This window comes from Pieris napi, chromosome 11 (genome assembly GCF_905475465.1).
Source record: "Pieris napi chromosome 11, ilPieNapi1.2, whole genome shotgun sequence".
Lineage (NCBI taxonomy): Eukaryota > Metazoa > Arthropoda > Insecta > Lepidoptera > Pieridae > Pieris > Pieris napi.
The window spans coordinates 3,312,025-3,339,848 of NC_062244.1; the positions used below are offsets into that span (position 1 = coordinate 3,312,025).

Here is a 27,824-nt window from a genome sequence, read left to right on the forward strand (position 1 = left end):
AAAAACTGATTTAACAAGTTTTTAAGGTTTATTGTTTATGTTAAAATTTGCAGTTACAAATGGACTCTATAATTCATTCCATCAAAATAAAGCCACAATTTACAATGATTTTTCATATGGTTACCATGATTAAAATGGTACGATGTCTTGATTATTATCTTATTACAAGGTTGAGAAATGTATTCCAATGGGTTATTGGATATTGGACTATCTCCTACTGCATTTATTTCATTGCTGTAACTCGGCTCCAAATCCAAATGATTAGGCCAAAGGTAATTTGGTGTATATTGACTGAACCAATTATACGGATACATATATTGAGGATTCATAGGTTCGTAATCCTGGAGCGACGAATAGGGTGTATATGTTTTTTTCTTTGATATAGCGATCTGGCTATCATAACTCCTTTCTGTTGTAGTTGAAGCTTCCGGCTTGTCTGAGGGGAGAGATAATGGATCTTTGTCGGATAAATAATCAAAAAGGTTTGCTGTCTCGTTAAATAAATCATGTGCAACACTGTTATTTCTTTCTGTTTGAGTTTCTACATCGGCTCTTTTATAATTTCTTACAGAACAGTGTACGCCTGTTTTGTCTTCTGCCCAGTCTTCTTTTATCATATCCGATGCCTTCTCTGCTATCATGATAATTGGGGCATTAGTGTTTCCACTTACTATGTTGGGCATTATACTTCCGTCAACCACTCTAAGACTTTGGATACCGTATACCTGAAGTGTAGATAGATAAAAATTAATACCATCGTCACTCAGGTAAATCTAATGTTCTATGGCGAAGCATATAAATAGAGAATGACAGGGTATATATACTTATTAAACGAATACAAATATGAATAATAATTGATAAATAAAATGATTATTAATAATAAAATATTAAAATTCACCATAACTGTACCTTGAGAAAGAGAGATACGGTATATGTAGGTTGAGTGGACACTTAGCAACATTAAATATAATATATACTTACTCGTAATCTCGGATCAACCACCGCTTCTAAGTTATGCATAGGTCCCATCGCGCAGGTACCGACTGGGTGATAGATGGTAAGGCTATGATGTCTGGCTTGACACTCCAGGTGTTCATCCGACATCAATTCGTAGTCCTTACATCCCGGATTTCGGTTTGGATTAGGTCTAGCATTCAGTTCTTGTAACGCTGGTTGTTCTACTAACTCTTGAACAAATCTTGCACCCTCAATCTAAAGTGATAGAACGTTAATTAGGTTGATGTTTCAAAAACTTTTACAACAAGTCATAGGCTAAGTACTTACCACTCTGAGAATATCTTCTGGTTCAGAGTAATAATTAGGATAAATGCGCGGTGGGGAAAATGGATTGGAGTCTCTTAATTTTATAAATCCTCGACTTTTAGGCCTTAGCAAAAGAGGTACTATGGAAAAAGATGATTGGTATAATATATCTTCATACAATTCAGCATAAACTTCGTCAGTTATACCATTTGCGCGCTTACCAAATAAGCCACCATCCATATTATCAGCAGTAGGTGCAATAAATAATTGAATATCTGGATAATCTTCTAATGGATCTTGATATTTTGTATTTATAAACGCCATAGCCTCTGCTTCCATCATACTATATAATGATCCAACTTTTTGAAAAACAAAATCCGTTAAACTACTAATAGAGAATACTGTATTGATGTTAAAACAATAATCCGATCCGTTTGTAAGAGGGTTGTCGAATAGGTAGGAATGTCCACCAATAGCTACATGATCTTGTAAGTTTTTTCCTACACCGGGTAAATGTACTATCGGAAAAATGCCAACCTCTTTCAACTCTTTAACGTCACCAATTCCTGATAGCATTAATAGTTGCGGAGATTGGATTGCGCCAGCCGAAAGTATCACCTCTTTAGAAGTCTTAATTATTCGAGTCTTGCCGTGTTTTGTAAATTTTACACCATAAGCGTTTTTGTTTTCGTCTATGAGTACCTTTTCAACTAATGAATGCACACTTATGTGAAGATTTTGCCGCTTCGATGCTGGTCTTAGATATGCTTTAGCTGTACTGCAGCGAAGTCCATCTCTCACTGTTGCATGTGATCTTGTGAAACCCGTTTGATATTTCCCGTTAACATCCAATACACCATAACCTAGCTGTTGACCAGCTTCTAATATTTTTTTTGTAATTGGCTGTTCAAATCTGAAATGCTCTATTGTCAGAGGTCCTCCAACGGAATGATATGGGTCATTTTGATATTCGGGTATTCTCATGTCTTCAGCCTTTAAAAAGTATTTTAATATTTCAGCATAAGACCAGCCCGTGTTGCCCATTTTAGCCCAATTATCATAATCGCGTTTATTTCCTCTTATATACAGCATAGCATTTATAGCACTTGAACCTCCTAACACTTTACCTCTTGGCCATTTACATTGATTACCAATCATGCTTAAGCAATAATCACTACTTGGTTCGGTAACAAATTTCCAGTCAATAGACGAGGTTTGTAGAACAGGAAAGAGCACTGGCACTTCGGAAAGTACATTCTCATCCTGACCAGCTTCTAATAATAAAATATTCCAGTCCGGGTTTTCTGACAGACGATTGGCGAGGACCGAACCTGCAGAGCCCCCACCAACAATAATAAAATCGTAACAGTCGTAGAGTTGATCAAAAGGATAGTCCCGTACTCTGTGTTCAGCATCTTCAAGCTCCGGCCGATAAAGATGAATGGCCATACGAAGTATTATTAAAGATCCCAGACCAGGAAGGAGCCCAAACATTATTCTTGTATTTGTCACCAGCGGCCTTATTGAACTAATCCCTGAGCTCTCCATTTTACGCGATACTTTACGGCTTAAAACATTTCAACGAATGATTTTAGTATGAATGAAAGCTGAATTAGCGTGATTGATTAAGCAATTTAAATTTTATTGTGAATGACATGAAACACAGACTAATTTACGCGATAATTTCTACTTTTATTATATGTTTTCGTCTTTATTTAAAATAGCCTTTCAAAACCCAGTGACATGAATTCGTAATAAAATAAGTTTGATTCTACGTTTATTATTAAAATTTTAAAGATCAACAAAAAAACATCAATGTTTTATTAACGGAATAATGACATTATTTCAATTTCAATGAAATTAATATTAATCCATTGAATAATTACTCTGTGCAATTTCAAAGTATTTCGGATCAGCAATATGATTCTTCGGATACATTATACCTGTATATTACGACAATATAATAAATAGTTATGCTTTTTCAATGGCTCTGTCTGTTAATAAAATATGTCAAGGATTAATGAATAAATAATAAAATCAATAAATATAAGAGTGTTATTTTAAATCAGACTTAAATTAAGGTAACAAATAAATAATAATATTTACATTCAAATTCCTATTAATCTTTGTACTTTTTTATTTCATCACAAGTAATACCTAGAACGTCGACGCTTCAACCAAAATTCTTTTATCATATCGCTTCCTTTTTCACCAATCATAATAATTGGAGCATTTGTATTTCCGCTTACTACATTAGGCATTATGCTACCATCTATAACTCGTAAATTTTTTATTCCATACACTTTTAACTCTGGATCAACAACTGCTTCAGGGTCCCAATATGGCCCCATTTTTGCCGTGCCTACCGGATGATATATGGTACATGTATATTGTCGTATCATACACTCCCAATATGCATCCGTATACCGTTGTATGCTCACGCACGCTGGGAAAGGATAGGGATTCAACATTGAATCGTATCTCCGGAAAGCTTCAGTTTTTGAGACAGCGACTGCAATCTTTACACCCTCGATTAAAGTTTTGACATCCAGTTCGTCTGTTAAGTAGTTAGGATATATGTAAGGATAGTCGTATGGATTGGCACTGCGCAATTGAATAAATCCCTTACTTCTAGGGCGTAGTAACATCGGTATTATGCTCCACACATCCATGTTATTTATTGGACCATACACAGCGTTGTAAAATTGTTCAGTCAAACCGTGAATTTTCCTTATCTGTCCACCTCCGTCAGAATTTGTGGATCCAGATATAAAGTGAAATTCTATGTCAGGAAATTCATCGGAGGCATTAACGTACTTTGTATTGACAAAGGCTAATCCCTCAACTCCGCCCATGATAGTTAGGGGTCCCTCTCCTAAAACAGCGTATTGCATAAGCGTACTAACAGTGTGTAACCTATGCTCAACAATTGACAATGGTTTCTTAATTGTGAATGCTAGACCCCCAAGTCCAATATGATCTTGTAAATTCCGCCCAACTTTTAGGTTTTGTATTAACGGTATTTTATGTTTCGCCAGTTCTTCAGCGGGACCTATGCCTGAGAGGAGAAGTAATTGAGCAGAATTAATAGTACCACCTGATAGTATAACTTCTTTTCTTGCCCTTATGCGGTGAATCATTTTGTTCCGGACAAATTCTACGCCAAAGGCGGTTTTAGATCTTGGATCGATTAAAACCTTTGTTACGAAGGAGTTCTTTGCAATGTGTAAGTTCAAGCGATCCTTGGCTGGTCGCAGGAATGCTTTAGAAGTGGAACAGCGACTCCCTCGTCGCAGTGTCCCTTGCGCAACCATAAAGCCTGTTTGGTTTTCGCCGTTAATATCTCGATTTAAATAACCCATTTCCAAGCCAGCTTCAATGAAACTTGAAACAAGTGGAGTGTGGTATGGTGCTTCAGATACTGTAAGGTATCCGCCAGTGCTGTGATATGGCGTTTGGGCTAGCGATGGGTTCTGATTGTCTTCTGATTTCTTGAAGTAGTAGAGTACATCTTTGTATCCCCAACCCTTATTCCCCAAAGACTCCCATGTATCGTAATCTTTTTTATTTCCTCGTAAATACAACATGTAGTTCAATACAGAGCTGCCGCCTAGTACTTTACCCCGTGGCCAGTTGCATCGACCACCTTCCATAGCTGAAATTAAATAAGTCACTTAAAAATCTTAGAACACGCTGTATTTTAGTTCAACAAACTCATAAGTATTGCAATTGTGCCGAGCTTATGTTTCTCAGAATGCCTCTTCAACAAGTATATTTGAAACATACCTAAACAAGTGGTGCCCTGCGGTTCTGTCTTGTACTTCCAGTCAAGTTTACTCAATTGCAGATACCCAGCCAGTAAAGGCACATCTGATATCTCTGTCTCATCTCCTCCTGCTTCTAGTAATAACACTCTCCAGTTATGTATCTCGGAGAGTCGACTGGCTACCACTGATCCTGTAAATTAATAATTTTCGGTAAAATACTTATTACAAAAGATAAATACGTATATGTTTATTTCAAGGACTAGGATATATGAAACTGACTGATTACCATACAATTGTAAAATTCGAAAGCTGCATATGGAAATAGCATAAAAAGCTGTGCTGGAACCAGCTACCCACTGAAGTATTTCCGAACCAATTCGACTTAGGTTCCTTCAAGAGTGTACCGATTCTTGAAAGGCCGGCAACGCACTTGCGAGCCTTCTGGTAATGTGAGTGTCCATCGGCGGCGGGTTCACTTAACTTCGGGTGAGCCTACTGCCCGTTTGCCTTCTATTACATAAAAAAACCTACCTATATTGTTAGTCTTAAGGTAAAACTAAAGTTATAGTACTACTATTTATCATATACCTAATAATTATAAATAATTCTAAGTTTCATATTCAATTGTTTCTTAAGTAATAACTAGAAATGTCGAAACAAGCCTAAGTGATTTGAGAGTGTGGCTTTGGGTTCGATTGGAAATGTTTTTTCTGAATTGAAGGCACAAAAAACTGATCAGCCCCAAGTTACCATGTAGCTTTTGAAACTTTTTACAACTGCTACCGTCAGGGCAGTTTTGAAATAAGAATATTAATATGTTACTTTAAGATACCAACATTATAAAAGCAAAGTACTCACTGACCGGCAGAACCAGCGCCGACTACTATGAAATCGTAGTATGGTAACAGTGTTGCTTCATCAACATCAGCTGGTCTTCCCTCAGGGTCAGTCTGGTCGTATTGGTAGTAGGCTATTGCAGCCACTAACATTGGGATAAACCATGCTACCTGGAATTTATATAAACGTTTTTTTTATAGATTTATGAGATATTTTTATAACTTTTTTGACTCGTAAATAATTCTTTAATATGCAAAAAATATTACATTTGTGTTTTACAAATGTTTGTTAGTGTGTGTTGCGTCTTACGTTTCAAAGGCGCTAAAATTTATAAAGTTAGCGATGTTTTATTGGGGATTTCATTTCATATATAAGACGAGGAAAGTAACAGATTAACAAATCAAAAGTGTACTAATAGTATATACACTATCGCTTTATGGAAGTTAAAGCAAATAAAATCGTATATCCTCATAACTAACGCCTGTTTACTAGTATTGAAAGATATATCAGGTAATGCATATAATAGCATAAAATCTGTGTCACCTAGGTGGTCCGTTCGATTTCCAAAATTGCACAGAAATCGTTGAAAAATTTATAAATGACCTGATAATCGGTAGCGAAGACTAATTTTTGAATACAGAACTGAACAGACTTTTGGCCATAATCGTACCTGATGTTACGTGAAATGAACCCATATTATACTGTCTAGGGAAGGAGTTGCACTCCTATTTTTACAAGAAACGACCTGAGAACTCCAGCGTGCTTAATAGAGTTGAAGCACCACTATCTATACCCAGATATTTCCATATCCAATCCTAGTTTTGTGAATTATTCTCATAGTAAAGTTTCGCTCATTAGGAAGTATAGAAGGATTACCTGCGTACCTGCGGCTGCAATAGCTGTCCCAGATATTACGTCGGCAGCTACATTCACTATGGAGCTCATTTTGACTGAAATGACATAATTATATATTATTTTAAGTATTTGAATTGTGTGATAGCAAACCTTTACGGTCGAGCTAGTGGACATTATTAATGAATGCCAGTGTTGTTTTTGTTAAGAATATTTATCAAAACTGTAAATTTTCTAAGGGTAATAATAAAAAAAATATTAGTCATATAGGAATAGTTTCGCTTTCTACTGGGGAAAACAGAAATCTGTTCAGTTCTATGTTTCTTAGAAAAGTAACAAACTTAATCTTTATGACCAACAAAACTACTCTAAAAATGTAGTACTATAAATATATAAATACAAAACTGTTATATACTTCATACAAATATTTTTTTTAATTTTAAAAGATCACTTGAATTTTACACAATATTCTATTTTCAAACCGCATACATAATAAACAAAAGACGATCGGGGTAAACTAAAAAGGATGTAAAATGCAGGTCATACAAATGAGGTGACCGTTAAAGCAACACGAAAGACATAACGGTATACAATGGTATCGGTGAGTACGTGATCAAAACCGCGTGCGTTCTAGAAGATTCGAAATCCAAAATTTTAAAAATGGAATCCGTTGAAATGAGAGTTTTCGGTTTTACGTAATATTAAACTGTGTTATATATTCCTATCAATATGAACGGGTTTTATTTTCTTGGTTTGTGCCAATTTAAAAATATTGAGAATTTTTTTCGAAAATTGCATTGTCCCATAACTAGCTATTAATAAAAAAATATTTTTATTTCACCTCGTACGATTTGTGTCACCCACAACAGGAATTTCCCATTGCGTAAAATGTATCAATTAAATTTATATAAAGGTTACTTATATTTTGTATTTTGAGTCGAAGTTAGGCACTATGATTGTAGATAACTTACGATTGACACTTTAACTGCTGAACGGATTTCGATAAATGTTAATAATGACGTCGGTCATTTCAAAATTATGGTTTACTTGTAAATTACTGTAACTAATTATATAACACAATTTTCACCCGACACCGGAAACTGTTAGTATTCTGCGTACGCGCCGGAGTCATGCTCCGGTCCAATGGACGAGGTAGATTCACTTTCTATAGCTGTGATTAATACTCCGGGGAATTTGTCGCTATGAATATCGGCAATTAACACTTCAGCCTGTCAAAAAACCACACACAGATACAATCCGAACTTTTTTTAACATAGTTTCTCCTTTTCTCTCTCCCTCTTTCGAGCTCAGTCTTTAAATTTATTTAAGAATCTTCTTTTTGAGCATTTCTCTTCTGCCTCGTAATAAGCTACTTGTATTAATTATTATAACTCATTTTCGCGAATTAGCTTTTACATTTTTATTGATATTTTTTTTATTTTAGTTTAGTTTAGTTAGTATGTTTCTGGTGTTACATGTAATTTTTTTTTTGTTAATTATATATGCACTTCCTGTACTCTCTCAGCTTGTTTTCCTTTTTTATTTCCCATACTAATATTGGAAGAAATCGCATGTAGAGATAAGGTCGCCCGTTGCCTAATAACTGATGTAATTTTTATATATATGTAACAAAGTGTATATAAATAAATAATTATGTTTTCTTTATAAAAATTGAAACCTGAAAAGCTCCCATCAAGATACTGCCTTCTTTGCGTGCTGCAAAAAATGCAATGGAATGGAAATATTAATTAATTAAATACTGCCTATTTAATTACATGTTACTTGAACCATATTAATTGTGTAGGTCACAATTTATCGAAAATTGTTCGGATTATAGTATTTTATAATCTGTATATAGAACAAACAAAAGACGACCGAGGAGATGTAGGTTTACAAACTATGGTTAAATTATTAAAAAATTTCAGTAGTTTAAAATACATGTGGTATTGCTATATTTCGTATGTTTTAATAAGTGTCAATCTTTTTTTGACTATTTCTTTAAGAAGGTTAAAATAAGGTTATTTATTTGAATTTGAAGGAGATATTTAATTCTAAGGTGAGTAAACATGTACGTACATGTTTTTTTTGTACCTACTTGGTTCGCTGGTCGTGTTTATATTGTAGGGACCCACTTTTCATATTTTTGTATGTACGTCAATTTGTTTGTTTGTATCATGTGTTTGTCCTAAATTTGTGGTACAAAAAAACAACGAATATTGCTTGAAAGACTGATATAATTAACACCAGATACTACGTTTACTAATCAATCATTGTATTGTTTTTCGTTAAGAATATTTTCTTATATTTTAGCAATTTTCACGGATGAAACATTTTCCGTTCCACTTTCCAAATGTACATAGCTGTCATTACTAGAAGAGTGACCGAATTTTAACATACATTGAACAAACGATACAAAAACTGTCAGAGTGTAAGATCAAAGAAAATGTTAACTTCTTAGATACAGATTACTTATAGTTAAATAGTATATTTTTCTTTCTATTAATTAAATGTTTTAACTGAGAATAAAAATTAAGAATGAAAATTCTTTCAGACTTTTCGGTTAAACTTATTACAACTATTTACGTTTGGTAAAAAAAACAAACAAAAATTTTTTGTTAGTAATTAAGGGAATGATTCACTAATGAACTATGACTGTATGTCAAAACCCAACACGTTTTTGACGTACGTAAGTCACATTTTATGCTAAGTCACGTTCCTATATATGACTCTAACATAATCGTTGCCATATAGCCTATTATGGGCATTTAGATACAAATAGGTTATTAAAAAGTATGACAAAGTGTTATTGAGAGTCATCCGGAATCAACATAACTAAATAATCATTAATTTAACAAAAATTCCATATTTAAACGTAACGAATACGTGAGTCACGTGACACAAAACGGTCACAGATTAGTCAAATCGACGATGACGTAGCGTAGCATGCTTATAAGTAATGTTTTCCCTTTTTTAAACCTCATACTGTCATCTTAATACTATCTTGGAGTTTATTTACGTCGGAGTGTTTTTGATCAAAATATAATACTTATGTGTATTTGTGTAATAAAAATATAAAACTTAGTTTGTTTACGTCTTTATAGACGTGGTATATCACAGAGACTAGTGCGACGCCATCTTGTCCAGAAAAGTGTTTTGGCGTGCTCTTGAATTAAACACCACAATTTATGTAGGTTCTATAGAAATGTGACATGATTTTTAAAATCTTGTCCAAATTTAATATATAAAAATAGCCAAATTTTCCATAAATATTTAAAATACATTAACGGGGATGTTTACAAAAATCAAGATCGGTTCAAAGAATATAATACATGGGTAGAATAAAGATATTCGTTTACGCATTCTTCGATATGCTCCAATGATAATAGTCAGGGAAATGCCGGTCAGTTGTCATTTTTCCACTTTTACCCAAAACATCTAATGACCGAACTAAATGACATCGTTTATTACGCTTTCACACCTTCGAGCTGTTTGGTACAGAAGGTAGGAAAAGTTTTATGGAACTAGTATAGATAGAAGTAGAATCTTCATACAGTTTTATTTTAGAACTAAAATATTATATTACACATATCTTTTGTGTTTGTCTCTAATTCATTGTGTTTTCTTCACAGTCTCAAAAACCAATATTTTAAATATTTAAAAAAAAAATGGTGTACCTAAAGCGATATATTGTAATTTTTCAAAGAACGATAAAATGTAAGAGAATTTAGCGAAAAGCTTAATTATAATTAGCGTTATCTGTGATTCAAGGTTAATTAAATAAAACGTAACATTAATTACTGATGGAATTTTAATAACTTTGAATTCTTCAAATAACATGTTTATTCATGGTCATATTCAGATCCTAAATTCTTCTGATAATTATTATTATAAATTAGCAGGCTAAAACGATTAGACTAGACTTTTTTCCATTAAAAAACCTAGTCCTCGAGTTTCGAATTTCTGTTTTTCAGGACCGATGAGTATGTCCATTTTACTAATTTATCTATTAAATCCAGAGAGATCAGAGCTCTTTAGTTTCAATTATTATTGCTCAGTCAATTGTCATCGTCATAATTATATTAATAATTACTAGCTGCCTTCGGGAACTTCGTTTCTTAATATAACTTTTTTACTAAGCCTACCTTCTTAGTATTTACATATACTGATATGTCGAAAATCACCGTAATTAAAACCTAAGTACTAAATATGATACATTTTTATTTTTTTATATATTCTAATTTTGCTCTCCACGTAAAAGTGAATATAGAAAAGAAAAAAAATACTCGAATTGGCGCAGCCGTGTTCGCGTTTTGTGCGTAACATATTTCGCGATTCATTTTTATTTATAAAGAAACGTCAATAAACAATCAATAGTAGGATATATTAAGAAAAATTGACGACATCGCACAGCTGAATTAAACGAATTATTTATTAGGTTTTTATACGTACTTTCATTGCCATAACTTTTAAGACCTCAAACCTGTTAACACCAGTCAATGACCTAGCCTTTATATCAAGAAGCTGAATGAGCTAATAATGAACCTATTTCTGAATCGCAGAACCATATTAAATATTTAAAACTACATATATTTTTGGAAACACTCCCAAAAAGTTGGGAATTCAGTTTTTAAAAAAAAATATACTAGATTAATTTTATAGAGATAAGGTTGGGAATCTATATTTTATTGTTGATAATGTAATGTGTGTTGCATTTAGGTCTTTAAAAAAAAGACGAAAATAATAGGAAAAACTAATACTTTTTTAATATTATCTTATATGAACGTTACTCGATAAAAATTACTAAATTTTAGAAATATGAACTCACCTTTAATTAATTAATTACACATTCACGAAACATCAAAAACATCACTAACTGTATAGTCCGCATTTATTTTTCTATTCGGTTCTATTAAAAAGCAACTTGCACGTTCACACTGTGCTCCTGAATGCGCGCTAGTCGACAGTGAAAGGGAGGGAGAGTGTTTTCATTTGACAATAAACACTGGCCACTACCATAGACTCTGCCGAAAATTGAAAGCGTATTATTAAAAAATGTAAAACCTCCTTACAGACGTAACCCATTGTGTCGATTCATTTAATCTAGTAAATATATTAGAAGTAAATGACTGGCAATTAAAAAAATATTAATGTTAACGTAAAATTGTAAACACCGTTAGATTGTAATCTATCTCGCGAGATTATAAACTGTCGAAAGATTGTGAACCTCAGTTTACTGCTTACAATTTAACGTATTATTATTCGGTAGATTGTACTACACTAACTTAGTTATCATTCAAACTTCTTTGGTCAATTACAGATTAATTTTACTTTTCAACAATTTCATATAACTACCGAATAATAATACGTTAAATTGTAAGTAGTTCGTTGAGGTTCACAATCTTTCGACAGTTTATAATCTCGCGAGATAGATTACAATCTAACGATGTTTACAATTTTACGGTGACATTAACATAAATATAACCTTATAAAAACGCTTGAGCGTGCGACTCTCGTGAGGTCGGAGGTTCGAAACGGGCTGTGCGCCAATGTTCTATGTGCGCATTTAATAATCGCTCGATGAAGGAAATACCATGAGGAAACCGGCATTAGACCCAACAAGTCGACAGTCAAGCACAGATGGCTGATCAGTGATCACCTACTTGTATATTAGGAAAAACAAAAGATCAATCCTGAAATCTGAGTCATAAAAAGTTATTATATAGGTATATCTAGTGATTTATTTTTAATATCTATATGAATACGCGCTTACCAATATGTTAGGTAGTATTAATTTTGTTATCATGTTGTTTTCCTGTATATAAAACTAATTTATTGAAGTAATGCGGAAAATAGTCAAAGTCAAGAATCATTTATTTATATAGGTAACACAATGTACACTTAGGAACGTCAAAAAAGAAATATAAATTAAATGCTTCTAATTTTACATTTCCTGTCAGTTCTCAAATCAAGGGCGTAGAACGAAAGAGAAAAACTGGCAATAAACTCTCCGCCATTTTTTTATCGCCAAGTTTATAGTTTTACACAACGTTTGTAAGGAGCTGCAACCATTACACCATGTTCCACATGACATCTTAAGTAATAAATAATAATAAAATAAATTAAAAACAAAGATTTGTCCTCTATCAGCAGGAGGCATGGTGAAATAGCAGCAATATGTACCTATAGCTTACTAAAATGTATGAAATTCGCGATAAACATTAAAATTATATTGAATTGTTATCTAAATGTTTTTAGAGGTGTCTCGAAAGTTAATGATACCTTTAACTTATTTCCTTATTGCTATTCTTATCTTAGACCGCTTCAAATAACTAAAGATATATAAGTTTATTGGAAAAACTTAAAAATCATATTTTTTGTTGCTACCAGTTTGGAACCTACATGGTTTACTTTAATGCTTCATAAGCATGTTAGTGTCTGTAAGGGTAGGGAATTATCCAGTATAATTCTTGGTCTATATCTAAGATTTCTGTATGTTTCGTGATATTTTTCTTAATACGCAAGGCAGCCAGACACGCCGTCTTATCTTTGTAAGGCACTGTTTTCGTCGAGATGTTATAATTGCAATATAATTTATCGATTTGCGACGACTCGGGGTAAATTTATAATCTAACGGATATAGGTACATTCGTAACATTTTAAACGGTTAGATGAGTTTAGTGACGTATTGAACCAATCAGAGCGCACATGCCGTTTGGTTATCGCTTTCTTATTACTTTATGCGTGAGTTCGGTAAGTTTATCAATTTGCGAAAATGTGGGCGTAATACAATTTATCTCTCGTTTAGAATCCTTCGAAGGTTTATTAATTTCCTAGGAAATTTATATACTTGCCGATTTTGTTATATTCCGGTGACATGTATTTGGATATCAAAGAGTAAACTGTAGCGCCATCTACAATCTACGGTTACAGTCAATGTCATAACATGAAAAGCGCTAACAAAGTCGTTCCGACCACTAACGATATAAAGTATATACATATACACCTTAGCCACTAGGGCCTACAGTTCCAGTCAGCTGGTTGGAATGGTCAAGGATCCTCCCTATAGATTGGACGAAGCTACTTTCTTTCTCCACAAACTATCTACGGTGTTCCTCGTCACAGCATAGTGAAGGGGCAACATAAAGAGTTTGAATTTTTGTGATTTCTCAATTTATCGGAGCGAATAATTGACTTGTATTAATTTAAAAAACAGATTTCCTTCGTGTCTTAAACAAAATAGACCGAAATGTGTCGGCATTAAGGAATGTCCCGTAATGAATGGACTTAAACAAATTACTTCTCTCTAACATGTCATATATTGATGTCGAATTGTATACATAATAATAATAATAATAATGAGCCTTATTCATCCACATCTTATTGACATACCTTAACAAAAATACTTTTAAATAAAAAAAATACTACTCTAAGATGCGGCCCCAACTTTTTCCACACGATTATAATTTTGCCATCGTCATCCAATTTTTTCCAGCTACCCTTTCGATCCTGTCGGCCCATCGCTCTATTGGTCTGCCCTTGTTTTGTTTTCCTTTCGGTTACTGTTTTAGACCATCTGTCACCTGTCTAACGGGCTACGTGCCTAAACATACGTAAATGATTACAACCCTTCAACTTGCCAAAATCTATACATATACAACGTATAATCATTACTTGCCCCTCAACGTCTGATACTATTAAAACACTCATTATCTAATATTAAATATAATATTATAGGAGTATGTGAATTGTATTTAAGTAAAGCTTTTAACGATTAAAAAATATATTTAAATGTGTTTTATTAATTATATTCAAACTATTTCCAGGTGGCTGTTTCGGTTCAACTCAAAAGCGAACTATCGTCGGTGGCTGGGCATGGGCGTGGTGTTTCGTCACAGACGTACAACGTATATCCCTTGAGGTAGATAATAATTCATTAACATTACATATAATGTTTGGGTGGAGGGCGGTTTCAACTATAAACCCGGTTCGTAGCCTCGAACGTAGGACTCTTAAAACATCTTAGAAAAATTTAGCGGAGTGCAAGTGATATGGTAGTGGCATATTTAGATAGATTTTATTTTGGAAAGACGAGAGCTATGCTTTTATTGATATTAAAACTTCGTATTTATAGTATTTATTAGATTATAAAGTTTTCCAATTTAAGATAGGACACATCCAGGAGATCTTAGATTCGATTCCTAACAAAGCAATAATTGTATTTATTGGCTCAATTCGTTGCCGTGAAAAGTTAACTAAGCTAGCAAATCAGTAAAAACCCATTTATTACAGAAGTATTTCCAGATTGATTGTATGATATGTTTTTCCAGGTTATGACTCTTAACCCCATGTGTGAGTACGTGGAGACGGCCCAAGGTGTTCCACTGACGGTGACTGGTGTTGCCCAATGCAAGATCATGAACGAAGACGAGCTTTTAACCACTGCCTGCGAACAGTTCCTTGGCAAATCGGTGAAGGAGATCAAAATGACGATCCTCCAAACTTTGGAGGGACACCTTCGAGCTATATTGGGTAAGTTAATATCTGATTAATGAACGTTTGTGTCATTCTTTACTGTAAAACAAAAAAAATCTTGTATATATTTCGTTTAATATAATACTTGGGTCGGTATCGTGGTATATTATCTGCATTTGAAGCCTAATTTAAATGTGACAGTAAAATAAAACAATAAGGTAATTGTCAATATCATTCTCGAAATTTTTGGTTGCAGCGCCATCTATAATCGTAAGAAAAAACTGATTGAAGCTTATAGAATACCAAACTTTAAATAGTTCACTTGATACAGTATAGATGGCAGTAAATTCATAACTTGATGTAGAATATTTTCGTATAGACTTAACAAGAATAATTAAATTATACGTAACTACAAAATTATTGAAAAGTCATTCAACATTCCGAAAATATGTTGAGACAACACGAAAGTACTTTACCGAACGACTATCCCCATAAGTCTCTAAGTAAGTAATATCAGTTTTCGTCTTGACTGTGACCCAGAAAGTAGACCAGATAGCCTTGACCGAGTAGAAGGTTACTGACATATCACGCATCGGGTGATAAATATTACGAAAAGTTCTAATACATTTCACTTCTTCTTTCAAGTACATTTCCGGTGTCTAACTTTTAACACAGTTTATTGCTAAGTATATTGTGCTTTTTAAAATGAGACAGTCTTCCCGGACAATGATCACGCATATAACCCGTGGTCCTGGGTAGAGAATAAAGTGATTATTTTCGTGTCTAATAAAAAACTTAAATAATCACATATAGACAACTTCCTTTGTTTTTTTAACTCGGTTAAAACAAATGATCTAGTTGCGTAACAACCCTATCTATGGTTTTGGCGTCAGATTACACCGACGGTAGTTATACTTAGCTTCCCTTAAGATATGTTGGGTTTCTAGGGATATTTACCTTAGCTATTTGGTGTCAATAAGATCAATAAAAGAAACATATCATAAAAATATGAATTAGACGCAAAGGTTTCCGGATTTAAACATAATATCATTGTTAATAAAAAAAAATTTAAACCACAGAAAAACGTTAATTTTCTCTATCGCTGCGCTGCTCATTTGAAACATTACTTGTATATTTTATCAAACAATCCTTCAAAGATGGCCTTCCTTTCTTAGCGAAGGATTCTTGAGTACATGACTTTCTCTGAATATTGTTGAGCATTTAAGCTAAAATAACTCGTATTTCGGTGCAATAAGGCTGAAATTCATAGTTATTTTACAGACATTCACTGCACTTTATAAGTAGCGTTTGAAATGCAAGAATAATGCAGATATGGAAATGTGTTCGTGCCTTTCCTCAATGATGGAAAATGTGTTACTTCCGTCGTTTTCTTAGGAAAATTACTACGAGCTCATCGTGATACAAACGAATATAAAGAAGATTTATTTGTTTGTAATGGATAAACTCTATTACTGAACCGATTTTAACGCGCTTTAAGCTACGAACAGTAGGAGCGAGAATCAATGAATGATGAAAACAGGAAAAATTATTTCCATTTAAATATCTAATTTGGGTTGAACGCGTTGGCGTAAAGGATTTTTTTGCTGAATAATTTTATTAAAAGCTATATGCTAATAACATGAGATAAAATGTTTTCTAAAAGTCACAAGGGCCTTTATCGCGAGACCCAAATTCTCTATGCGACAGCTGCTTATAAAATATATAATACTGAATTCTAAGTCGAGACTAGGAAACGTTCGTGTACACGCTTTTTTCTTAACTAAGTTATTTTACCTTATACGGTTCTTAACAACAGCATTAGGTAGAAGATTTATTACTTACTTGGCAACAATCTATTAAATTAACTCGACTTTTACTTTTACCGATTACTCTCGACTCCTAGTGTATATTTTCCTTTGGGAAGCTATTATTTTTTATAGGGTTTTGCCAGTGAGAAAGAGGCATTTACGGTTTTGTTACCTTTTGTTGCTTTGATTTTTTGTATTGTTAAAACAATATTCTTTGTGGTTCTTTGGGTACAGGCCTTCGTCCCGCAACACAGTTTTTTAAACCAGTACTTACTATTTGTAATTTTAGTTATTGTATTGTATTTACAAAAAAAAAACATCGCAGTACGACCGAATGAAATCGCGTGAAACCGCTGACCAGAACTAGTCAATGACGAGGGGCAGATAGCTGGCCATGCGTCATACTCGTGAAAAGGTGCTACTTTAGATGACTGGTCGAACTTGAATTCGTGTATGCGGTGATGTTAGTTACTTCGACTATGTATTTGCGTGTCGTTCCCACGAGAATTTAAGTGCGTGCTCCTATTTCACCATGCCTACTGCTGATAGAGGACAAATCTTATAATTCTTTATAATTAATGACTTAAGATGTCATGTGGAACAGGGTGTAATGGTTTCAGCTCATTACAAACATTTTGAAAACTTGGCAATTAAAAAGAGCGGAGATACCTAAATGAATAAATGATTTTGACTTTGTTAAGTGTCAAAGCCTTCTTATTTTCTATTTGTAATTTTTGTTTATAACGAAATAATGTTAGTGCTAAATGTAAGTTGTCTAACATAATTTCTATGTTACAATTGTTACTAGAACCAAAATCAAATAAATCCTAAGTAAACAATGCATATTTCTCATTCATGAGTTAAATATAGTTCTTTCTCAAAGCTTTTAAATGATGAAATCGTTTACAATAGGTGACTCATAACTAAAGGGAAATCCAGTCGCAATGTTGTTGCACTCAAATCCCGCGCAGGTTCTTCAACTATAAGAACTAGTTATAGAAGGCTGGCGACAAGGCTATATATAGCTATATATATATATAAGAACTTCTTGTAGTTGAAGAACCAAATAGGGGTTTATCAAAGGGGGGTGAAAATTTGAGGTTGTATGTATTTTTGTATGCTGTATCATAAAAAAAATAAAAACAAAAAAAAATGTCTAAAAAAATAAAAATTTATCACTTAAACTAAACCCTTTATCACTTAGGGGGTTAAAATATATATAGTAGCCGATTCTCAGACTTACTGACTATGCATAAAAAAATCATAAGAATCGGTCGAGCCGTTTCGGAGGAGTATGGAAACGAACATTGTGACACGAGAATTTTATATATTAGATATAATACAATTTAAAACAACTATTTATTACGCTTAAAACATCTAATTCTATATTTATCCCACGTTTTCCCGCCATTGGGTATTTCATAAAAATTTATGATATGGCGCAACACGGTCCTAAAAAAACAAAGATTGTGGAATTTTACGTCGACGGCGTTATGTCAACACTTCAAACAACTGGTACTACAAAATATCTAAACCAATTTATAAAATTAATAGAAAAAAATCCCTGCTTTGTGTCAGAATAAAGGTAAGTTTTAACAATGAATATTACCAAAGCGTTGTACCTCAATAATTGGAATCAGAAAATATAGAACAAAGAAAAAACTTTTTAACCGGATTAAAGTTATGTATTATTATAAATTTACAATTATTTAACATAACTTTAAATTTATCCGACGTTTCGCGTCTTTTTAAAGTTTTTAAAATTTAAAGTTTTAAAGAAAGAAGTTTCTTTTTAAAGTTTTTAAACTTTAAAGTTTTTTCTTTAAATGTGTAAAGGTTATGTCAATAAAAGACAATATTAATAAATGCACTTTCACCATCATATATTATATCTAAATAACATATATACGAGTATATATTTCTTTCCAAATATAAAAAATAATGTTTCTCCGTGACCACGGACGGGATAAGGTGATATTTTTTATTTGACAGGAAGCAAACTATTTGCTTAAAGTGATAATCGCCGCCCATTAACACCTGCAACAACGGGGGCTGGGCGGACGGTGTGTCGCCGACCTTTCAGGGAATAGTACGCTAAAGTCCTTTCCTTTTTGAGATGATACAAAAAATATATCTGCAACTTCTAAAACATTTTGTATGTACCTGTTACCTCTACGGTTCTTTATCGTAAAATATGTTCTTATACAACTCCTACTTGACGTTGCATCAAGTCCATACTCTATGGGGTTTTTGTCTGTGGTCTACGTCTATGTCTGCATAAAATGTCAGCGGCCTTCTATAACTAGTTCTTATAGTTGAAGAACCTGCGCGGGATTTGAGTGCAACAACATTGCGACTGGATTTCCCTTTAGTTATGAGTCACCTATTGTAAACGATTTCATCATTTAAAAGCTTTGAGAAAGAACTATATTACTCATGAATGAAAAATATGCTATTTTATATATACATGTTTATTAAGGTTTTATTTGTTTTTGGAAGTAGTACATTTTCGATCATTGAGGAAAGGCACGAACACATTTCAATATCTGCATTGTTCTTGCATTTCAAACGCTACAAGCGAACAGTCTTTTCGGTGTATCATAGGAATAAAAGCTAAATAATAAAACTAAATTTTTATTTGTTTTTATATTTATTCCAATTTTTCTCTCTCAAATTAAAAAACATACTCAATTTGCTCCAGCTGTCTTTAAGTTTTGCGCTTAGCTACATATTTTTGGATTAATTTTTATTTATATAGATAAATTATATATTAGGATAAAGTATTAAATGTATTTAAATTATTTACAACGTATATAATACTGAGGTTATAGTTAATTTTATTAAGGAATACAACTGTATCAATCTTCTGTGCGTGTGTTTTAAGTCTGAACCTACTTTAATGAAATTTTTGTATGTGACTGATGTTTTAGATTTACGTTTTTTTAAATTTTAAGTTGTGTTCTCGTCTTTACGAATAGAAGTACGGAGGTGCGATTCTCTGGCTAGACTTCAAGGCTATTAAGAAATGGTTTATCCGTATTTACTTCATTAGATTAGGGTATTTTTTCAAAGGCTAAGTTTTTCGTATCTCGTATTATTGTCCGTAATTATAACGAGAATATAAGTTTCACTCTATATTTCGCATGACCCAGGATGAACCTTTCACAGTGCTTTTTTGTATGGCTGAACAATACGTGCCTACTATCACGTAGCCCCCGGTGAATGCCTTTTACCATGACGTCAAAAACAATTGCCTTTTACAAGGTGAAACTTTTGTTAAAACCTATGACAAATCGTAAATGGCTTTGTAAATAAAAAACTAAAGCAGTATTAATACTTCAACTTACAGATCTGTTTCTTTACATCTTAGCGTAGGTACAGCTAGTGCGATTTATAACTTCTGTACGTCAAACATGTCTGACGTACGTACTTAAGCTAAGACGATTTATTCATAAGGGAGATTTAAGTGTGACTCTCGTATGACAAAAACGTATTGGATTTTTATATGTGCTAGTCATAGTTCGTGCTTAGTTTTGTTTCTGAATCTTACTTTAAATAAAACAGTGTAAGAATTATTTATTTATATTTATCTTTATGATCATAATTATACCACTTGGAGTTGACAGAAAATTGAGATCTATTATACTGTTGCCGGTAATCCTTTGGGATGATGAAGAAACTGTTGGTCACTTTTTATGATATTTCGTCGACGTATGATGGTAATTGATTTCAATGCGTTTATTTTATTTTATTCAGAAAAATCAGATCATTTGATTTAGTTTTTATGCTCAAACTAAAGGATAAAATGAGACAGGATTTGGATGAATTTGGATGGAAAGAGAAGGAAGGCAGGTGAGGATTTCTAAAATATAGAATAACATAGGACAGATGAGCATTTGGAGGTCTTTGTACAGAGACAAGCTGATTAGTTGAAATAATAGTAAAATAATTAAAAAGAACTAAATAAAAGAGCAATACAGGCTCATTTAAAAAAAAATGTATACTTATTATAAATTATACTTATAGCGCATATACAAAATTTATCTAATCTAATTTTTATCTTAATTCATATTTGGCTCACGCGTAATATTTCCAATTTACGTATTATTGACGTATGTACTTGGTAAGCTGTTATCTGAAAACCGGTTGATTATTTATATATCACTACTATGGACCATAGCGAATGTTTTTAGTTTTAATGGCGCTTAGTTTTAATTTAAATTTATAATTATGTATTATTTTGAATTTTATTTGACATATTTTATTCAAGATTGACTATTGCTTTAATTACGCTGTTCTCATTAAAATCGTAGTTAAATTTAGAGTACAATTAATTAATTCCGAAAATTACTATAACAAATTACAACCCAATACATATAACATAAAATGACTACAAGGTGTCTGTAAAACTATTTTTATTAAAACTCCTTCAAGTTCAAGGAACGTACAAAGTAACGGGGGAAAGTGGAGTTTATATTGCTAAGGACCTTCGCGACTTCATCATTCAGTGACGATCATTTGCGTAATACAGTCTCGTGTATCGATTTTTGTTCTTTTCAACAAGCGCCATTGTTTTCACTGTCAATTATATTAATTGTTTTAATCTGTGTTGTGTTCGAAAGTTGCGGTTTGAATTTAGAATCTTAGCGCGACTGTAATCTGTGATCATATTTTTTTCTATAAGAGGTTTTTATCAGTTTAAATTTGGAATACTCAATTGTAATCTAGTAATATATTTGGCGCGCTTTTTAGTCTGTGGCTTTTGTTCATATGAAGGTCATGACAATTCCCCAGTGAATTAGTGTAATATAGAAAACTTTTTTAGTTTTCACTATGTCGTTGCTATGGATGAGTGTTTTTAATATTGGATTGACTGTTGGCTGTACTTATGTTGTCATTAAAAGGTAAGAAGAAATTTATTTAAATTTTTTAACTCCTAGATTTCGTCTTTTAAGAATAAAAAAAAACATTATCACTACAAATATTTGTCAGTTAGCTTCAGTGGCGATTGGATTAGGACATGACGTTATCATCGGAAATCGAGTTTGTATACAGAGTGTACAACATAAACCTTCGACTTGAACTTGACAAATGCCTCTATTTCCTTTGTAATACAATCTGATTATTGTTACAATAAACGTCTATTAAAATAACGATAATTATTTTGGAAACAATTAAAATATATAAACAGTTTTACTTATACATACCATTTTTGTTTAGTTTAGTTGTATAGCTTACTTACTAAGTGATACATGTATCTTACGTTCCATAATAAACATTTTATTTTACTACAGTAAAAATCCGAAGACGCACGCGCCTGTGTCTACAAGTTCAATTATTTCCGTTCTGAACATGTTCATGAACAAAATTTGGATTTTCTTACCCTTTATACGTTATCTTCTTCATATATTGTATTTAAAGATTTCCGGTTAAGAATGGGACGGAGATATCCAAGGTCTTTTTTTATTTTTAAACAAATCTTCTACGAAAGGATATATTCAATATCAATATTTTCTCAACATTTCTAGAGAAACTACCATACATAGTTTCGTAAAGGCTTTGTATTCTATGCGAGTACCCCGTAATTTTCTTCTTAATAGTTACAATTTTCATTTAGATCACAAAGGGCACAGTTCAGGAATGAGTCTTAAAAATGTATTAGATCATTTTTTTTAGACACACCCTAGGTGCATCTAGTGCACTTTCTTTTAACGAAATATCCTTTTTATTGTGTCTAATAAAGATTTTTGTTTCTTTCTGATTAAAACATCATCGTAATTGCAGCAAAGTACATCAATCTTCTTGGTATAAACCATTTGTATAATTAATGAAAACAATCCAACAGGTGCCAGTAACAGTAATGTTATTTCAGTAGTTCGGTCTTGATCTAGAACATGGAAATAATGGAACAATAAACTTCCAGCATGTTTCATTGTTAGGAAAATATGCCGCTCTACTAATGTGCTGACTAATACTAATGTGTATATTTAAATATGCCGAAAATATCTAATCGTCGAAAATCTCTTTTCCATCGGTAATTTTTTTAAACAATGAGCAAATGGGCAGGCGTGTTATCTGATGTTAAGTGATAACGCCGCATGTACACTTACATTTCCAGAGGGCTCGCAAGTGCGTTGCTGGCCTTTAAAATGTCAACCTTTGCGTACGTAATTTTAAATTTTTAGGAATTTCCTCTTTACGTTTAAAGTTTATTTTATTTAGAAGTATATAAAAAACTATTAAAATTATAATATGGTGTTCAGTCTTATAACATCTTTAGATATCAGAGCAGTGAAAAAGGACTATAACTTATCTAATAATATTGTATGTGGAATAAGTAAAATAAAGTAATGTAAATTTATATTAACGATATGGTAATATCATTAATTTAATGTTTTTCATTATTTAACTATTAATTTATTTATTGTAATTAATTTTCGATATTACTCCACAATATATTGCTACATAATGACAGTTCTGACATGACGTAGCGGATACCTGTTTTACGCAATAAATAAAATTATTATTATAATTATATATTATCAGTAAACAAGAACTTGACATTATCTCACCTTCAATGATCCATCACGTTCATCTGAGTTCATGACACTTAAGAGCATGAAGCTATAATTATTCAATAGATACTAATATATAATTAAGGAGAATTTAATATAGGTTTGGTGCCTTATTTAGGCATTTCATTGGTAAAATAATTTTAAACTGTCATAATAACATTAGCGTAAATAATATTAATGCAATATTAGACTCATTATTCCAAATTCCAACCCTATTTATAATTTTATCCAATAATTTAAATAAAAATAACCTTTTTCGAGGACTATAACGTTATGTTATATTAAGTTATTTCTAATAAATTAATTGGACACGTTTTAAAGGTATGAAGGCCATTATCCAGTTTTTCCCCGCTCTTAAAATCTTCCTTGGTTTATGGTTGTTTTTTTTTGACCCACCTACCTATCGGGGGCAAATATTTTATCCAATATTTTGTCATTAATATCCAAACGAATCTGTCAATGACAGTTTCATAACCAAAAAAGTTTGTGAGTTGATTTATGCCCAAACTCTTCAAATTTACTCGAATAAGTTTGTTTTATTATTAATCCTAGATGCCAGAAATGGCAGTCAATTTGATGTGTTGTCTTTGGACTTAAGCTTCTTTTTTTATTGTATTATTTTGATTATTATATAATATTTCTGTATATATCCGTAAAAAAAAAACTTCTTTGGCCAGTACTAGCAATCTAGGTCATCGGGTTACACTCGATGTGCGACAAAGCTACGTCACAATTAAATAGATTCTAATTTGTAATTTGTAAACCATGAATCAATCAAAGAACTTATTCGCAAGTTCTTTGATTCTTATCTAGCTTTCTTAATATGAAACTTTAAGAAACGAAAAGAAAGATTCATTTAGGTTAAATAAAAACAAGGCGTGGCGTACAGCGATATCTTTTGCCGCGCATCACCTCTAGAACCAGCTGCCTACTGAAGTATTTCGAACCAATTCGATTCACAGTCCTTCATGAAAAGTGCGTACCAATTCTTAAAAGATACACACTCGCGAGCCTTCTGGCGTACGTGTCCATGGGCGCGGAATCATTTATCATCACATGAGCCTTCTGCCCGTTTGCCCCCTGTTCTGTAAAATAAAAGGAAAATATAGTGTGAAATAATAAAATTGAGATATCTATGATCGATGGCACGCGAACATTTCCAGTTTTAGAGTTTTGAAAATAATTAAGTGAGGAAAGTGCAAGTTCTTTACTTAATAAGTATAAAGAATTTATGATAGATTTTAATAAGGTTTCATAAAGGTTGATATAAAGATAAGGGTGTTAAGCGGTTAACGCGTTTTTGGCGTTCGTTTATAACCTCGTCAGGTGTGATCTATCTAAATCTAAAATCATGAATATTTAATAGACTTCTCAAAATATCACTTGTAGTAAACGAAATATTTGTTTATATATGCACGCCTTTCTCACGGATCTCCACCTTCTATGGTCTTGACATACCTCTTCTGCTTCATGAACATTCATGGCATTCACCATGCATGTTCGTCGGTTATGGGTACTTTTAAAATATCTAGTAAATGAAATACATATGTATTACAAATTTATTTAAAGAGTTGTGTTATTATTGAAGTGAAACTTCTTTATCGGGGTTGGAAAAAAATTAAGTGTAACATTTTTTCGTTACGCGTCACATTTTTCCGTTACGCGCCATCTTTTTAAGTGAAACTTCTTTATCGACGTATGGGAGAAATTTTGTAGCAGGTTACGCGCCATGTTGCTTTTTGAAGTCAAGCTTCTTTATCGGCGTTGGAAAAAAATTTACACACATTTTTCGGTTACGCGCCATCTTTTTCTTGTCCCTACCACGGTTGATCCGTTAGTTATAAGTTAAAATGAAATAATTGTATTTGTATTCATGTCTATGATAATAAAAGCCTTTTGTTAAACTTTATCTAATTTAACTTTATTTAACCAATTTCTGTAAAGTTGCATATAGTAGATCATTTTTCGAAAAATAAGGTCATAAAGAAGTTTCACTTCTTACGTGTGTACACCTAGTACACGCACACATTTATTATTTTTAAACATTGTACTTTAATCGAATTATACTCGCGTAATCGATGAACACCCTAAAACCTCGGAATCAATTGGCTTTCGTTGGTTTGACTTGTCTTTTATACAATGATACACTCTAGATTACACCCAGTCTCAATAACGACAACAATTGAGTAATAAAGTACACATTTCAATAATTTCTGTGTTAAAGATTCAGAAACGAGAGTTAGCGCCAGCTGTAACTCCTAAATGTCAAATACGTTTTTGACAAACGGGAGGTTTTGATGACTTGGAAACCCCAATTTATATGAAAAAGTTCCTAAAACATTTCGCTGACCAAAAGGGTTCTTTGCGAATGAAACTCTCTTTAAATGCCCGTTTTATTTTTCATTCGTGTTAGGTCAACACGATATCGGTTTTCTTGTAAGGATTTCCTCTATATGTGATCTCGTTTAATGAGCTTCGCGATTTATTTTGCGACCTTACTACTTGTCCCTAGTCCGTGCCTTATATTTATTTTTATACGATACTTTGCTTCGACACTTAAACATTTATATAAATAGGCAAACGTTGTTTTGCCATATATATTATTTTTAGGAAACTTTTTTTTAGATAAATAAAAATAACTATCTACTATAATAAAAAATAGGGGTTGATCGTAGAGGGGCGAAAATTAGGGGTTGTATGTATTTTTGTATGCTGTATCATAAAAAAATAAAAGCTTTTTTGGCCTGGACACCCCTTATCACTTAAGGGTTTGAAAGATAGATAGTAGCTGATTCTCAGACTTACAATATGCATAAAAAGTTTCATAAGAATCGGTCGAGCCGTTTCGGAGGAGTATGGGAACGAACATTGTAACACGAGAATTTTATATATATAGAGATGTTTGTATACAACCGTTTGTAAATTGATATTCATATATTTTTAATAATAAAACTTTTTCGTTGTTTGATGGTTCACCACTTAGGCTCAAAATTGATACAAATTATTTTTTATTCTAGCCTAATAGACCTTGTTGCCATGAGGGTAAAATAAATATTAATGCTCGTTGTCAAATACACTTTATAGCAAAAAACTAAACAAGCGCGTGCGCTGTGTACTTTTCAAGTGCACAGGCGCTAATTAAAGATTGAAGTTGGCGCCTATACTAATAGATAGTACCGGTGACCCCAGAGCTGGTGCTTTCCTCGCTCAACGAATAAGTATCGCAATACAGCGAGGAAATGCTGCCAGCGTTAAAGGTACACCGCCACAGCGACCAAACTTTTTAAATTTGTTTTCATATTCTTTTTAACTATTTTTATTATTACTATGTAGGTTAAGAAAATTGTAAATATAGTATTTGATTGTTATGATTACTAATAATCTTCATAGCAATAAAGAAACAAAACAATATTGCTTCTAAATACTGTGTTTATTTGTAAAGCTCACGTGTTCATTCTGTATGATTTGTTGGCTTTAATATTAATGCGTTGCAAAGTGCAAACTATTGCGGGTTATGCATATGCAGTCAACTTCCTCCGTGGTTACCGCTTCCATCTGGTCCATTAGACTGTCGGATAAGCATATTTTAGTTATCTGAGAATAATTATTAGAAATAAAATTCTTTAGCAATCTAAAGATCTCAGCGGAGGTCAAGTAGTTCGGAAAATTTAAAGATCTCTAATACGTGTTTCAGCATTTTTCATAACTTTGTTCGCCTAAACCTATAAAAGGTCAGTAGGGAGTTTCATTTACAAAATATTACTTCGTTAATCTACTTCGATTAGCATTATTTGTATTGGATTATACCCGCTTTATATTGGAAGGCTGTAAGCATCGGTTTTCAATAGTAATATTGTGAAAACTCCATTGGGAGTTCAGTCCTGCCGCTGCCGTCGCGAGCGGCGGGACCCGGCCTCGCGGGATTATCGATTTTCCTGGTTTAATAAATTATCTGAATTAACTAATTTAATGTCTAAATAAACGTAGAAAACCTTTATTTTTAAGTGATCACTTTGATGAAACGTGAAAGTACAAAAAAAATAAATTAGGAATAAAAGATTTTCATTCGATTAAATTCCAAAACTTATTGTTTTATACATGGTTATATGGATCAACACATCATAAAGTCCCCGTAGTAAATTGAGACTTTTTATACGTATAATATATTTTTTTTTAATTTAATATTAAATCGGTAAAGAAAGTTGTAAGATTTTGTCGTGGTGAGCCTAATTCATTAGATTCCAGTAAAC

The 27,824-nt window shown here is 32.6% G+C and overlaps 3 protein-coding genes across 5 annotated transcripts in view; 1 reads left to right on the forward strand and 2 right to left on the reverse strand.

Moving 5' to 3' along the window:
• LOC125053519 (flotillin-2) overlaps window positions 1-27,824 on the forward strand; it is a 177,631-nt gene that overhangs the window by 133,728 nt on the left and 16,079 nt on the right. The window contains exons 2-3 of one of the 2 annotated variants that reach the window (XM_047654890.1): window positions 14,543-14,637; window positions 15,047-15,248. In XM_047654890.1, coding sequence (XP_047510846.1) covers window positions 14,543-14,637; window positions 15,047-15,248 — 297 coding nt within the window. Of the gene's footprint in view, window positions 1-14,542; window positions 14,638-15,046; window positions 15,249-21,514; window positions 21,904-27,824 lie in introns of those variants that run through there. The other variant, XM_047654891.1, reaches the window with a different exon arrangement.
• On the reverse strand, window positions 10-2,920 carry LOC125053509 (glucose dehydrogenase [FAD, quinone]-like). The gene is made up of 3 exons (XM_047654876.1): window positions 1,285-2,920; window positions 982-1,212; window positions 10-725 (listed from the first exon to the last, which is right to left on the reverse strand). Exons 1-3 carry the CDS (start codon window positions 2,809-2,811, stop codon window positions 54-56), a joined length of 2,430 nt encoding a protein of 809 aa, XP_047510832.1. The 5' UTR covers window positions 2,812-2,920; the 3' UTR covers window positions 10-53.
• On the reverse strand, window positions 3,383-11,726 carry LOC125053514 (glucose dehydrogenase [FAD, quinone]-like). 2 transcript variants are annotated; one of them, XM_047654883.1, is made up of 5 exons: window positions 11,551-11,726; window positions 6,744-6,819; window positions 5,893-6,037; window positions 5,050-5,220; window positions 3,383-4,918 (listed from the first exon to the last, which is right to left on the reverse strand). In XM_047654883.1, the coding sequence occupies exons 2-5, from the start codon at window positions 6,810-6,812 to the stop codon at window positions 3,408-3,410; spliced, it is 1,896 nt and encodes a 631-aa protein (XP_047510839.1). In that variant the 5' UTR covers window positions 6,813-6,819; window positions 11,551-11,726; the 3' UTR covers window positions 3,383-3,407. The 2 variants fall into 2 exon arrangements, with proteins under 2 accessions (XP_047510839.1, XP_047510840.1); XM_047654884.1 differs by lacking the exon at window positions 11,551-11,726 and having other exon boundaries at window positions 6,752-6,819.

What these genes read in the sequence shown, in the direction of transcription:
- LOC125053509 (XM_047654876.1), bottom strand. Translation starts at nt 2,811, where the DNA reads ATGGAGAGCTCAGGGATTAGTTCAATAAGGCCGCTGGTGACAAATACA. An exon ending in CAGAAGATATTCTCAGAGTG is followed by an intron (nt 1,213 to 1,284) that starts GTAAGTACTTAG and finishes CTATCACTTTAG; the next exon opens with ATTGAGGGTGCAAGATTTGT. An exon ending in TGGTTGATCCGAGATTACGA is followed by an intron (nt 726 to 981) that starts GTAAGTATATAT and finishes TCTACACTTCAG; the next exon opens with GTATACGGTATCCAAAGTCT.
- LOC125053514 (XM_047654883.1), bottom strand. Translation starts at nt 6,812, where the DNA reads ATGAGCTCCATAGTGAATGTAGCTGCCGACGTAATATCTGGGACAGCT. An exon ending in TTGCAGCCGCAGGTACGCAG is followed by an intron (nt 6,038 to 6,743) that starts GTAATCCTTCTA and finishes TATAAATTCCAG; the next exon opens with GTAGCATGGTTTATCCCAAT. An exon ending in GCAGGGCACCACTTGTTTAG is followed by an intron (nt 4,919 to 5,049) that starts GTATGTTTCAAA and finishes ATTTAATTTCAG; the next exon opens with CTATGGAAGGTGGTCGATGC.